General features: G+C 45.5%; 1 protein-coding gene and 1 long non-coding RNA gene across 3 annotated transcripts in view; one reads left to right on the forward strand and one right to left on the reverse strand.

Moving 5' to 3' along the window:
- The window catches only part of MAP3K9 (mitogen-activated protein kinase kinase kinase 9), a 77083-nt gene extending 71405 nt beyond the window's left edge, over positions 1-5678 (reverse strand). The window contains exon 1 of the mRNA XM_036107273.2: positions 4957-5678. Coding sequence (XP_035963166.2) covers positions 4957-5356 — 400 coding nt within the window. The 5' untranslated portion in view covers positions 5357-5678. The remainder of the gene's footprint in view (positions 1-4956) is intronic.
- LOC118545175 (uncharacterized) lies at positions 5340-10652 on the forward strand. Of its 2 annotated transcripts, none has more exons than XR_004921979.2 (3): positions 5340-5473; positions 6042-6156; positions 10210-10652. It is a non-coding gene; the product is annotated as an uncharacterized LOC118545175 (long non-coding RNA). The 2 variants fall into 2 exon arrangements; XR_013440766.1 differs by lacking the exon at positions 10210-10652 and adding an exon at positions 6354-7288.
- Positions 10653-13183: the final 2531 nt, after the last annotated feature.

A 13183-nucleotide genomic window follows, 5' to 3' on the forward strand; every position in this document is an offset into this window, starting at 1 on the left:
AGATCCACAAGGGCAGAGTCTGTCTGTTTTATTCACCACTGTACTCACCCTGCTGAACATTCAGCAGGTAAGCAGAAGTCAAGTAAAATGGGGGGACAATCTATCTCAGTAGGAAATGAACCAAACTCAGATCTGAAAAATTTTTTTAAAAATGCACTGGACCTCCTGAAACAGAGAGAATATAGTCGGTTTGCGAAAAAACAAACAAACAAAAAACTAAGAAAACAAAGATACATTTCTGAACTTTTGGCAAGACCAAAAGAGGAACTGGCCACTGCTGGCTGTTCTCTTCCTTCCTCGGCCAGCTCCAGGATGACTCCAACCTCCACTCACATGCTCGTGGTGCTCAAAACTCTATATTCTTGCTTAATTAGAGTATTCCTATCTTATCTAGGACTAATATTCATTTGTATTTTACAATGCAACTGGCAGTCTGCACAAAAGAATACAGAAATATATACAACAAGTATAGCCCATCTCGACCCCCCAAAGTTCCAATTGTTCAAGCTCTCACCTCATCTGGCACTCCTCTTAAAGAATAAATGTTACAGCTGGTCCTACAGAATAATGATCAACATCCGCTCTAAAATCCTCCAGCATATCTTGCAGTACAGAGGCCAGAAAGCTAAGAACTACATTTTCCAGACTCCCTTACCACTACAGGTCTGCTTTTGCCAATTAGATGCACAAGATAGGGAAGGCAGAAGTGAGTTGGACACCATCTTCTTGCCGCTTCTCCTGGCAAGCATGGCTGTGGAGAAGTGGGATTTTTCTGCATGTCGGTGTCTAATCATTAGCTCTGGGCAGTTGTAGAAAGGAATGCTGCAAGGCCAAGTGGTTGCCTAATCTCTGGACAGCAACTACAACAGGGTGTTCTTGAAATGGACAGCTTCAATGTCAACTCCTGATTCTGTATGTTCGCAATTAGAGAAGTGGTAGCTTGCCGGGTGAGCCAGGTCTGCAATGCTGTGGGAGTTGTTCCTATAGGTCCAGCTAAGAGCCCCTTCTCCCTGCCCTTCCAACAATTCTGTAAGCATCCACTTTGCTGTGTTAAATCACTTTCTGCTTAAAATAGCTTAAATGTTTCTGGGTCCTAAAATGAATCCTGATTACTAACTCTTGTCTTATCTTGTCTACATCAATGAGAAAAACAATGCGTATATTAAGGAGTGATAAGAAACCCTCTTGGAGAAATACGTAAATTATGTTAGGAGTCTCCTTGGTCATGGAAGGAAGGAACATTGACTTTTTCTAACAGCTTTTACTGATGAAAAGATACCTGTCTCTTTAACAAGTTTGCATTCACACATTTTCCTCAACTGACTATCTGAATTTTCCTTAAGAGAATTAACTGTTGTTATACCGTTCCTTCTCTTATACCGTTCCTTCTTTCCTCTGGTCTGAAGCATAGTTGTGAACATACAGGATGTGTTAAGTATTTATTTAAACGTATAAGGTTTTAAAAGAAGTGATGCTGAACCTGGGTGCTGAAGGGACAGCTCCTCAGATGGCATTTCAAAGACAGAAAACCTCTGTGGGGAAGGGAGAGCAATAATCTCTCTCTGGGTAGAACAGAAACCCTCAGGTTCTTGCTAACTAGTTAAGGAAATATTATGACCAGCATTCAAGAAAAGTCTAGAACACAGCTTGCAAGCAGATAGAAGACAAAAGAGTGGGGCCTGGGGGGAGGGTACTTTCTTTTCCTTTCCCTGTGAAGACGTCCCTTTGGGTAGGAACTAGACCTTCAGCTGCAGCTGAGAGAACGTGGGGCTCTCCTTTCCCATTCCAGTCAAGACCTGGTTTTAAGTAAGAATCAGGTCAAGTCACAATCAGCACATTTTTCAGTTTCTGTGGATGGATATTTCCAAGAATATCAGGAACAAAGCCTTATTTCTTTCATTTTTGCAGTCAGGATGTTATCCTCTCTCAACTGTATTCTTGAAAACTAAACATATAGGCACATTCTGGTGGGTTTTGGACAAGTGAATGGTACATACCTCACTCATTTAAAAATCCCAAGTACACCTGAAAACACATCCTTATATTTCTAGTGGATGCAAGGAAAAGAATGTAAATTAATAAAAATCTTAATTAATGCCCTGCTTGAAAACAGACACAATTCTCCTGTAAGAAAAACATTTTTTTTTTAATACCTAGGACTATGTCCCAAGATGATGAATTTGGAACTGTACATTTTTCCTCTTTCACTAAAAAAAAAAAAAAAAAAAAAAAAAAAAAGATGAGTGAGCTCCTAGGTTATTTATATTTGTCAGCCCCATGGAGAGCTAAAGTTTCATATCTACATTGGAGGGGATAAAGGCACTATATAAATATTAGATGATTTCTAAATATCTATTATATTTTTTATTTGTCACAAGATTTGAGTACAGTTTGAAACAAAATTTTCAACTTAAAAAGCAATATTTAAAACTAAAACTAAACATTCTTGCTTAACTGACTGTCTGCTATTCGTAATCTAATGTCACAATTCATACCCCGGAAGAGAAGTTCAAAACGATAACTAGGGAAAAGCTGTCAGTGGCTCAATTTCATTCCAAGTCTTTGGAGACAAGGTTGTCAATCACTTTATTTTCCGAGTGACACTAACTAAAATGGTGGACGCAGGACACCCATCAGAGCACCTGTTAGCAATTTCCCAAGTTCATCTTTATCAAAGCATTTGTGACTTATAAGCACCTCCTTATCTTATCATTTCTTTATCTCCTGGTATTTTTTTTAAAGTTGTATTTATTTAAGTAATCTCTACACCGCAGGCGGAGCTCGAACTCACGACCCTGAGCTCAAGAGTCACACGCTCCACCAACTCAACCAGCTAGGCACCCCTATCTCCTGGTATTTAATACAGTATCTATATTTTGCTAGGTGCTCTAACTGGTTTTTAAATGGAATTAAATTTTCTGAATTATCAAGAATTAATTCCATTCAAATTCGGAACTGCTGATGAGACTAAATAACTTACCAAGCCCTTCAAATGTCATGTTCTTCAAGTCAATTCTTTTAATAAGCACAAAGTACTTCCTACTTTCTTATCGTCTGAGTTCTAGATACAGGAAGCTAGTCTATCTAAGGTAACTTTTGTCACAATAAAGATTAAGTCCTGGGCACCCAAGGGAGAAGGAGCTGCTAACATAGCACACTGTGGCCCTGGCTGGTGTTCAGCAGATGAGTTTTTCCAGCCCAAGTCACATTCACTCCTGACTGCTCTGACAGCTCGGGCACAGAGACGGGAGAAACAGAGTTCCTGCTCAAGAGCCTCACACAGCTCTCCCACTCTGACATTAGCTGTACAAAAAAAAAAAATCACAAAACGTCACCCATAAAGAACCTCAAACCTTTGACTTATGTATAAAAAACTGCACTATGTCTAATATGCCAGGCCATTCTTCCAGTATCTCTTCCAGTATGTGACCAAGTTCATCTTCAGCGCTATTTCAGATACTACATTAGGACCATTAACCTCCACCTCCCAGTACTACAGCCAGATTTAACACCCAGAAACCATTTAAAATCATTTGTTGCCTCCAGGCATTATAAAGATCAAAATGTAGAAAACAGGAAGTTTTACACTGAATGAGAGGGAGACAGAAACAAAGGGAACTAAGGATTTGAACATCAATTTAATGGTCAAAACACCAATAAAGAAGAATAGAAAAATAAGGAAAGAGGTTATGCTTTTCATATTAAGTGATGGTATTTAAAGAAAACATCTTAAATAAAGTAACACAACTGTTCAGATGAAAATAAGTTACAGGACCGAAAGATAAACGTTACAAATGAAATTTAAAAACTAAATGCCTAAAGTTGGCCCTTGGTAACAATTTTTTTTAACTAACTAAAATGTAAAGTATACAAAATATGGAATAAACAATAATAAATACGTATTAACAATACCTTTTAGCAGGGAAGAAATTATGGAAATCATCAAATATAAAACAGTGTAAACTGCACAAGAAGGTATTTACATCTTCTAAAACCACCTAGCAAAACTGATTAAGGGATTCCAATGGCAATTTAACTCCTTTGATAAAAACAAAGGAAATTTCATTGCAGGGTGTGGAACAAGGGGCTCCTGGGAAATTGGTGAAAACCAGGACACTGGAAGAAAGGCCCTAGGAGGGACCCATGGGCATGGTCCCCTTGAGATTTGGCAAATACCAAATATAGGCAAGGATCTAGGGTGAGAAGAAAGGAGAAAATGTATTATCTGAACAGCCTGGGTGTCAAGGGACTGGGACTTAGCCACTGTACCTTGTGCTCCTGATCTCTCATGGGGGAAGGACATACTTTTCCCTCTCCAATCATTTCTCCACCCATCATCACCTGCTTCTTCACACACTCGCACCCTTCTCAGCACCTCATTCAGTGAGACTCCTAAAGGTACAACTTCTGACACAAGACTGCGATCCAAGAAATCAACACGACATTTCAAAGACACTTCAGCCTTGAGTTCACACCGGCTTCCGGGACATGAGAAGAGCCAGCCCAGCCAGCCCTGTGCGAAACACCCCCATCTGCTTCAAAGCAAATGCCTTGAAGGGGCGGGGACAGGCGGTCGAAGAGGTCGGGAAGGTCCCCGATTTGGGGACTAAGATGATGACAGAAACTACCAGCTGGCCTGCAATCCTTCCAGATTTGGGGAAGCGGGGAGTGCGAAATGGGGAGATTCTCATGCTGGGGCTTCAGGATGTGGAAAGCGGAAGCCACTGCTGAGGTGGTCAGATGAAGGTTAAGGAGCCCAAGCGCCTGAGGTTCCAGGCTAGGCCTGCGGCGTCTCTATCTTACCCATCGCACCCACCAGAGCAGCCCCTGCAGCCCGAGCGCGCGGGCGCACCCACTCCCAGGTCAATCATTCCCCACCCGCCCTGCGACCACCCGTAGGCCTCCAGCCCCCCACCCCCTTCCCCGCCCGGCTCCGCGGCCCCGCCTTCGCCTTACACTGGATGGGCGGGTAGCAGCTGGGGTCCTCGCCGCCGTGCTGGCAGCGGCTGGAGAAGGCGCTGCGCGGGGTCACGTAGTTGCTGGGGAAGATGCCCACCCGCTGGTTCAGCTGCCCGGTCCACCAGCCCTCGTCGCCGGACACCTGCGAATCCTTGGACAGCACCTCCACTACGTCGCCCAGCCGCAGGGTCAGCTCGTCCTCGCCCGCCGCCTCGTACTCGAACACCGCCGTCCAGTAGGGCAGCGGTGCCTCGGGACCCAGCTCCCCCGGGGCCGCCGCCGCCTCCTCCTCCTCGTCCTCCTCCTCCTCGGCCCCGGCCCCCGCTCCGTCCTCCCCCGGCGGGGCGGCAGCGGCGGCGCTCGTCAGGCAGCCGAGAAGCGCTCTGGAGGGCTCCATGGAGCGGCCGATCCATAGGGTGCGGGGCTGCCGCCGCCCGCAGGAGCCGCCGCCGCCTATTGTTCATGCGGCTCCGCAGAGCTGGGGGGGACCCCCCTTCCCCGACGGCGGCCGCAGGTAGGGCCCGGGCTGGCGGGGCGGGGAGACCCGGCTCGCTGGGGCTGGCGCGGCGCGGCGACAAGTGCGCCGAGCGGGAGTGCTCACCGCGGCATGGGGGGCGCGGCGGGCCGGAGCCCCCGCCTTCGTACTCGCCACCCCCCCCACCCCGGGGGCGGCCTGGCCACCTCCGCCGCGGGTACCTGCTCGCTCAGCCGGTGCCCGCCGCCGCCCGCCGGCCGCTGGCCGCCGCTCCCCTCTCCGCCCGCGTCCCGCCCCCAGCACCGCCCGCACTCCGGGGACCACCTGACGCGGGCCTGGCTCCGCCCCAGCCCTGCGGACCCGAAGGGGCGGGGCCGCCTGGCGCCGGGCCCTCCCCCCCTCCCCAACGCCAACCCGCCCTCCCATTGGCCGCTGCCGACCGTCCGCAGGTTCCTCGCGCCGCGGCTGGGGCTGCCCCGCCAGCCACTGGCCCGCCCCTCTCCACCCCCAGCGCCTACGTGTCTTGCCCCCGGGGCCCGCCCCTTTTGCGGGCTCTCCTTCTCAACCTCAGGTCGACCCATTTCTCTCTCCCATTGGCCCGCGGCAGCTCCAACCATTGGTCCGTGGTACCTGTCCGTTTCCTGCGAGAGTTCAACACCTCCTGGCAGGAGGAGTCTGCGGCCTCATTGGGTGCATCAGAAGGGATGGGTGGATCCTCAAAGGTAAGGCCGAGTCTCCGTTCGGACCGAAAAGGCTGGAGGAGGCCGCGCCCTTTGTTTGCTGTGGTAGGGCAGGGGACCCGATGGGCAGCACCTGTGCTCTGGATCCTGAAGTGAGCTTTTGAGAGTGAGCAGAGGAAAAGCGAGCTGGCTTGTACCTCCCCCGCCAGAGCCCTTTCTTCTCCAGCTCTCTCTTACAGTTGGATTCTCCCCGCTCTTGGATGTGCCTCTGCCCCGGTCCGACCAGGTGGATCAGCTTCCGCTCCCGGCCTCACTCCCGCCTACGAAACCTTTCATCTCCATAAGGCCTTTAGGCCCATTGGAATGTTCTTTAGAAGCACTCTTAAAACTACAGTACTCGCCTTTTCACACAGCTCCCTCGTTGCTGGGTTCCTGTAAAAAGAGATTCCAAAGAGAGAATGAGAGACCACCTTCCTGGGGCTTCAAACTGAGGCTGGAAAGCTCAGTTTGGGAAAGTTGTCCGTGAAGGGGGCTTGGCCTCTCTGAACAGACTCAGTTTTTCTACAATTGTGGGTTTCTTTTGCTTGAGTGAATTGTACCACAGATCATGATGACCTCTAGAAACCGGATTAAGAACCAAAGTAGAATATACATACAAGCCAATGCTACGTTCATGATCAAGCGCCAATCTTTTCCTACATCCTTTTGTTATCTTCATTTCTCAAACATTAAGAAAGAATAAGATAGGGGCGCCGGTGGCTCAGTCGGTTAAGCGTCTGCCTTGGGCTCAGGTCATGATCCCAGGGTCCTGGAATTGAGCCCAGCACTGGGCTCCCTGCTCAGCCGGGGTCTGCTTCTCCCTCTCCCTCTGTGCTCTCTCTCTCAAGTAAATAGATAAAATCTTTAAAAAAAAAAAATGAATGAATGAGATAAGTGGGTCCTAATATTTCTTCTTTGCTTTAATCCTATCATAGTAATGTAGATTTCCAAGGAGCAAGTTTTCTGACATTTCAAAACAAGTCAATGCTGAAAGATCTAGCCCAACCTCCACCAAACTGTTACCTTTTCCCCTTCAGTGGTAGGAATAAATACGATTTGTTTAGCAAGAGTTAGTGCTTCCCTGAGTATTTTCTGTTTCATTTTAGTTTGAGGTCGATCATTAGACAAACTGAAGACAGGCAACTTGTAAAGATAATCAGGGCTAGCATCTTCGGCCCTGTCCCCACCAGCTGCCTGATCTTGGGCATGTACTTAACACTGTAGTTCAGTCTGCTCCTCATGTATATGAGGGGTGTGGACTGGAAGATCTGTGTTCTTGTAGGCCCCACATTCTGTGATTTGCATAAAAGTATGGCTACACTATATACCTAGGCATCCCACACATTTGGAGTCTGCGAGAGGTTAAGAGTACTGTTCTGAAGAGCATCCAGTGTAGGTTTTGAGAAAGGACTTCTGAGTAAATGCCCTAAAACTAATGTTCAGATTCTTATTGTACATAGGATCAGTGAACTGGAAAAGATATGGATGAGTCTCTGAGTAAATTCTCTAGGTTTTGTTCAATCTAGAACAAACTATTCCATCCCCAAGCAGAAGAGCAGGAGAGTGGGGGTAGAGGTACACCGTTTTAAAAAAGACCATTAAAAAAAGATTTTCTTTTAAGATTTTATTTACTTAGAGAGAGAGAGAGAGAGCACGCGTGCACGAGCAGCAGGAGGGGCAGAGGGAGAAGGAGAGGGAGAAGTAGACCCCCCACTGAGCAGGGAGCCCAATATGGGGCTCTATCCCAGGACCCTGGGATCATGACCTGAGCCGAAGGCAGACACTTAACCTACTGAGCCACCCAGGCACCCTGTGAAAAAAAGATTTTCTTGATAAAATTTTAATTTGGAGGAAAAAGGAATTTCTCCTAGACACACACACACAGAAATAGAAATAGAAACAAAAAACTAGGAAGGTAGAAAGTTGTCAGTGGTAGATCTCTTTCATGTAGTAGGATTATGAGTAATTAGGCAATTTTTATTGTCACTTTGCTTATTTGTAATTTTGTATGTTTCACTGTAGCTTTTGTGATCTCCACTCCTCTCCCACCCAGAGGAGAAGAGGAAAAAAATCCTTGATGCCTCAGTAGGAGAAGTCTAACTCCTCATATTATGTAAATCTTTAATACCATAGCATATGTTTAGGACTTCATGAAGAGTCAATTCATCAAACATTTCAAGAAGTCATTCAGTAAATATTTGTCCGATGGATAAGCACTAGGAATTCAAATGAGGGAAGATCCTTCGGGCTAAAGTTGTCTAGCAGGGTTTCATGGAAGAGGTAGAACCAAAGCTGGTCCTGAAGGGGTATGGGGTGGAGTAGGGAAGACTCTGCACGAAGGAAAAAAGGGAGAATATGAGCACAGCCACAGAGGTGGGATGGAATGAATAGGCTTATCTGAATGGAATAAAGGATGAGGAGGAACTGAAAATAGGTTGAGGCCAGATTCCAGAGGGCCTCATAATTGCTTGAATCATACTAATAATTGTTTAGTTGATTATTTGTAATTATTTAATGCCCAGTTTGTTCACCATAGGGTGGAAACCTGTCTGTCTGGTTCTCCACAATTCTCCCAGCACCTAGAGAGCGCCTAGGACATAACTGGCTTTCGGTACACGTTTGTGACTGAGTGGTGAACGTGAATACCAAGCGAAGAAGCCTGGATTTTGTTTAGCAGATAAAAGGTCATCACTGAAAGCTTTTGCACGGGGCTGTGAGGTGATGAGATATCCCTTCACCTAGGACTAGAAGAGATGAGGAATGCATAGAGAGGTGCTTACGTTGGGCATTGAAGGATGGGTGTCACTTGCAGAGTGAAGACTAGAAAGCGTGCACATGGAAATTAATGAGATAGACGGCAGTGACAGAAATACCAGCCTGCGAAAAGGAGAGAGTGCAGAAAGGGAGTCGTGGGAAATGAAATTGACTAAATAAAAGAGGGGCAGATAGCAAAAGACTTTGAAAGCCAGAGGGAATTACCAAGATTTTTCCACTGTTAAGTTCTCAAGCAGTGGTTGACAAATATCACCCCAAAAAGGACCATTTTCTCTACCACACTGAAAAGTCTAGCGTCAGTGCTACAGCTGGGCACTAGACTTTTACATCAAATCATGATTTATCCTGGCTCTGTTCATTAAAACAGAGTTTGGGGGCACCTGGGTGGCTCGGTTGAGTGTCCGATTCTTGTTTTCAGTTCAGTTCGTGATCTCAGGGTCCTGAGATGGAGCCCCGTGTCGGGCTCCCTGCTCAGTGTGGAGTCTGCTTGAGATTCTCTCTCTCCCTCTGCCCCTCCTGCTTGTGCTCTCTCTCTAAAATAAATAAATAAATATTTTTTTTAAAAAACACAAAACTGTGAGACTTTGGGCAAGGTGCCTGTTTGAAACTCAGTTTCCTCTTGCTAAATAAGCATAGCAATAGAAACTCCTTTTTCTAGAGGTTTATAGGATTCAAAGAGACAAGCCATCCAGAAGCTCTTTGCATGCTGCTTAGAGCCAGCTCAATAGTCAACGTATTTACTTGCTTCTTTCTGCTGCTCGTCACTGTCAGAAACACTCTTCATCACACCCTTGAAAGCTGCAGAGGCTTCCTGACTGGGAGGTCAACTATGGTTTTTCCCTCTAGAAAAGAGAAGGGAGGGAAAAGGAAGAAGGGAGAAAGAAGGAGGCAAGGGAGACAAGAAGGGAGTTAGGATGGAGGCAGGGAGGAAACAAGGAGAAGGGGGAAGAAGCAGACCCACGGTTAAGTCTGGGACCTTGGACTCTGACAGAAGTGGAATCCATACTGGCTGTTTGCCATTAGGCAAGGCAACCCCCTGGTGTCCCAGATAGCTCTTTAGGAAACTGGGGATACTAGGACTTATCTTCCCGGGGCCCCTGGAATCATAACATGACACGATGTCTCTTACATGCTCAGCACAGAGTCTATCAAAGAGTAGTTATCATTATTATTATTTGAGCCTAAAATATGATTTGTTAAATGAATGTCAGGCTCTCCTCAGTTCTTTTGGGAAATTCAGTAGTAACCGCCCCCCCGCATCCTGGGTTTCACTTTCTGCAGTTTTAGCTACCCATTGCCAGCAGAAGCAGGTGGTCCTCCTACTGATGTGTCATCAGGAGGTGAGCAGTAGCCTAATTCTCCATCACAACGCTGACATCCTTCACCTCACTTCGTCTCACCTCGGACGCTGTTTATCATCTCTTATCATTGCAAGCTGCAGAAGGGTGAGTGCAGTTAAATCAGATATTTTGAAAGAGAAAGTGAGAGAGTGTGTTCATGTAACTTTTATGACAGTATCTTTTTATAATTGTTCTATTATTACTTATTGTTCATCTCCTACCATGCCTAATTTATAAATTAAACTTTATCACAGGTATGCACGTATAGGAAAAAACATACTAGGGCACCTGGGTGGCTCAGTTGTTAAGCGTCTGCCTTCGGCTCAGGTCATGATCCCAGGGTGCTGGGATCGAGTCCCACATCGGGCTCCCTCCTTGGGGGGAAGCCTGCTTCTCCCACTCCCGCTGCTTGTGTTCCTGCTCTCACTATCTCTGTCTCTGTCAAATAAATAAATAAAATATTAAAAAAAACATACTATATACAGGATTCAGTACTATCTGCGGTTTCAGGCATCCATGGGGGTCCTGGAACATATCTCCTGCAGATAAAGGGATTTTTTTTTTTTTTTTTTTTTTTTTTTGGAGAGAGAGAGTGAGCAAGAGAGCACAAGGCAGGAGGAGAAGCAGAGGGAGAAGCAGACTCCCCACTGAGCAGGGAGCCAATGCGGGGCTCAATCCCAGGACCCTGGGATCATGACCTGAGCCGAAGGCAGACACTTAACCGACTGAACCATCCAAGCATCCCAGGGAGGGACTCTTGTGTTATATACATCAGTACTTTGGTGCTAAAATCCCTCAGGCAGACATGGAGATTTTCTGGGTCAACCTACCCCCCTCACTTCTCACCATTTGAGGAGAGGAACCCTAGTTCCTGCCTCATAAACTCCATTTGCACTAAATATGATTTTCAGTAAATGTTTTGGGAAGGTGTATATTGGGGCTGCTGGAACAAAAGTTTCAGAGCCAAACATTTGGGTTCCCATCCTGGGTCAACCAGTGACTTTAGACAAGGCGTTTCATTTCTCTGAGCCTCTGTTTTGTCCCTTGTTGTATAAAATGAGTTGGATGTGAGGATCAGATGAAGTAAGGACAACTCCTAGCAGGACCTAATGCGTACTTAATAAATTGTGAATGTTCTTATCTCAATCAGTAGTGTTTTAATTCCTGTCTTCTGAGAGTTAATGGGCTTGAAACATCCAAATGGTAAGAAAATTTCCTCCTTTCTCCTATGAAATCTCGATTCAGAAGACAACTCTACTGAGTGAGGGAGCTGTTTAGAATGTCATGCCTCTGGAGAGCGAGTTGCAGTGTAACTATGAGCAGAGCCTTGAATCAAGGAATGAAGGTCAAACAGAATTCTGCTCCATTCAGCCTAGTGCAGGGCTAGCCCGTGGGACAGCCCTCTGTGAAATTACACCTCTTACAACCAAGCCAGGGCTCTGCAAGGATTCCACTGAAGCATTTTTTAAAATATTTTATTTATTTATTAGAGAGAGAGAGCGAGCATGAGCGGGGGAAGAGAGGGCAGAGGGAGAAGCAGACTTCTCCCTGAGTGAGCTGAGCATGGAGCCCAACATAGTACTAGATCCCAGGACCCTGAGATCATGACCTGAGCTGACTGAGCCACCCAGGCACCCTCCACTTAAGCATTTTAGTCAAGGGCCCCAAACAATCAAAACAAGAGAGAAAATAAAGAGCAAAATCATCCCTATGACTGGGGTTTTTGAAGAACATGTAATGACAGGAAAAATGATCACATAAAGTAAAAGAAAAAAAAACTCTTGTAATCTTAAAGTAATTTTAAAATAAATTTAATTAATCAAGAGAAAAAATCATATATGTAATATATTCCTGATTTTATGGAAAATATATTTGCATGAATATTATTGAAAGAAATATATCAGGGGCGCCTGGGTGGCTCAGTCAGTTAAGCATCTGCCTTTCGCTCAGGTCATGATCCCAGGGTCTTGGGCTCCTTGCTCAGCGGGGAGCCTGCTTCTCCCTCTGCCTGCCCCTCCCCCTGCTTTGTGTGCGCTCTCTCTCTCTCTTTCTCTGATAAGTAAATAAAATCTTAAAAAAAAAAAGAAATATATCAAAATGTGAACAATTATCTCTAGTCTGGACGATGGGATTAGGAATGATTTCTTTTTTATCTTTGCCCTGTACTATTCAGTATTTTCTACCATTAAAATGTACTCATTTGCTAATCAAAGAAGTGTGTTATTATCAATGATGATTACCAATGATGTGGAAATGTGCTTAGTATAATGATAAATGAAAAATTAGTGAAAAAAAAAAAACAAACCCTTTATACTATTAAAAACAAGACAACAGGCCCCAAATGGAGTCACTTATGCTAAGTCCCATGTCACTACATTGAGACTTATTTAAAGTTTCAGCCTCTCCCAGAAATGGAGTCTTAATCTGGTCAATCAGGAATCACCTCGTCAGCGCTAGTGAGGTCACCTGCCTGATAGACCCCTGCCATGCCCTAAAGGAGAGTGATCTTGCCATAACCAATCCACTTGTTGCCCAATTAACTTCCTTGTTCCTGCTCCTTCTGCCTATAAGAGTCTTTCATTTTGTACAGCTCCTCAGAGCTCCCTTCTGCTAGGTGGGATGCTGCCCAATTCATGAATCGTTGGATAAAGCCAACAGATCTTTAAAATTTAGAATTTTGTTTTTTAACAATACAACCTGACCACAAACGTGTGTGCGTGCAGGTGCATTTGGGTGGTATCAAAACCTTCTTAGTTATTTCTGCACTGAGTGGTGGAACATGGGTAATTTGTAATTAGAGTAAAGAATCACAAAATCATTTTTATTTGTTGTAATCTAAAGTAAATTTCAAGCCAAAAGCATTATTGTTTGTTGGGGAGGTGGTAGAACTAGAACCCAATAATGATATTAATGAC

This window comes from Halichoerus grypus, chromosome 8 (genome assembly GCF_964656455.1).
Source record: "Halichoerus grypus chromosome 8, mHalGry1.hap1.1, whole genome shotgun sequence".
Lineage (NCBI taxonomy): Eukaryota > Metazoa > Chordata > Mammalia > Carnivora > Phocidae > Halichoerus > Halichoerus grypus.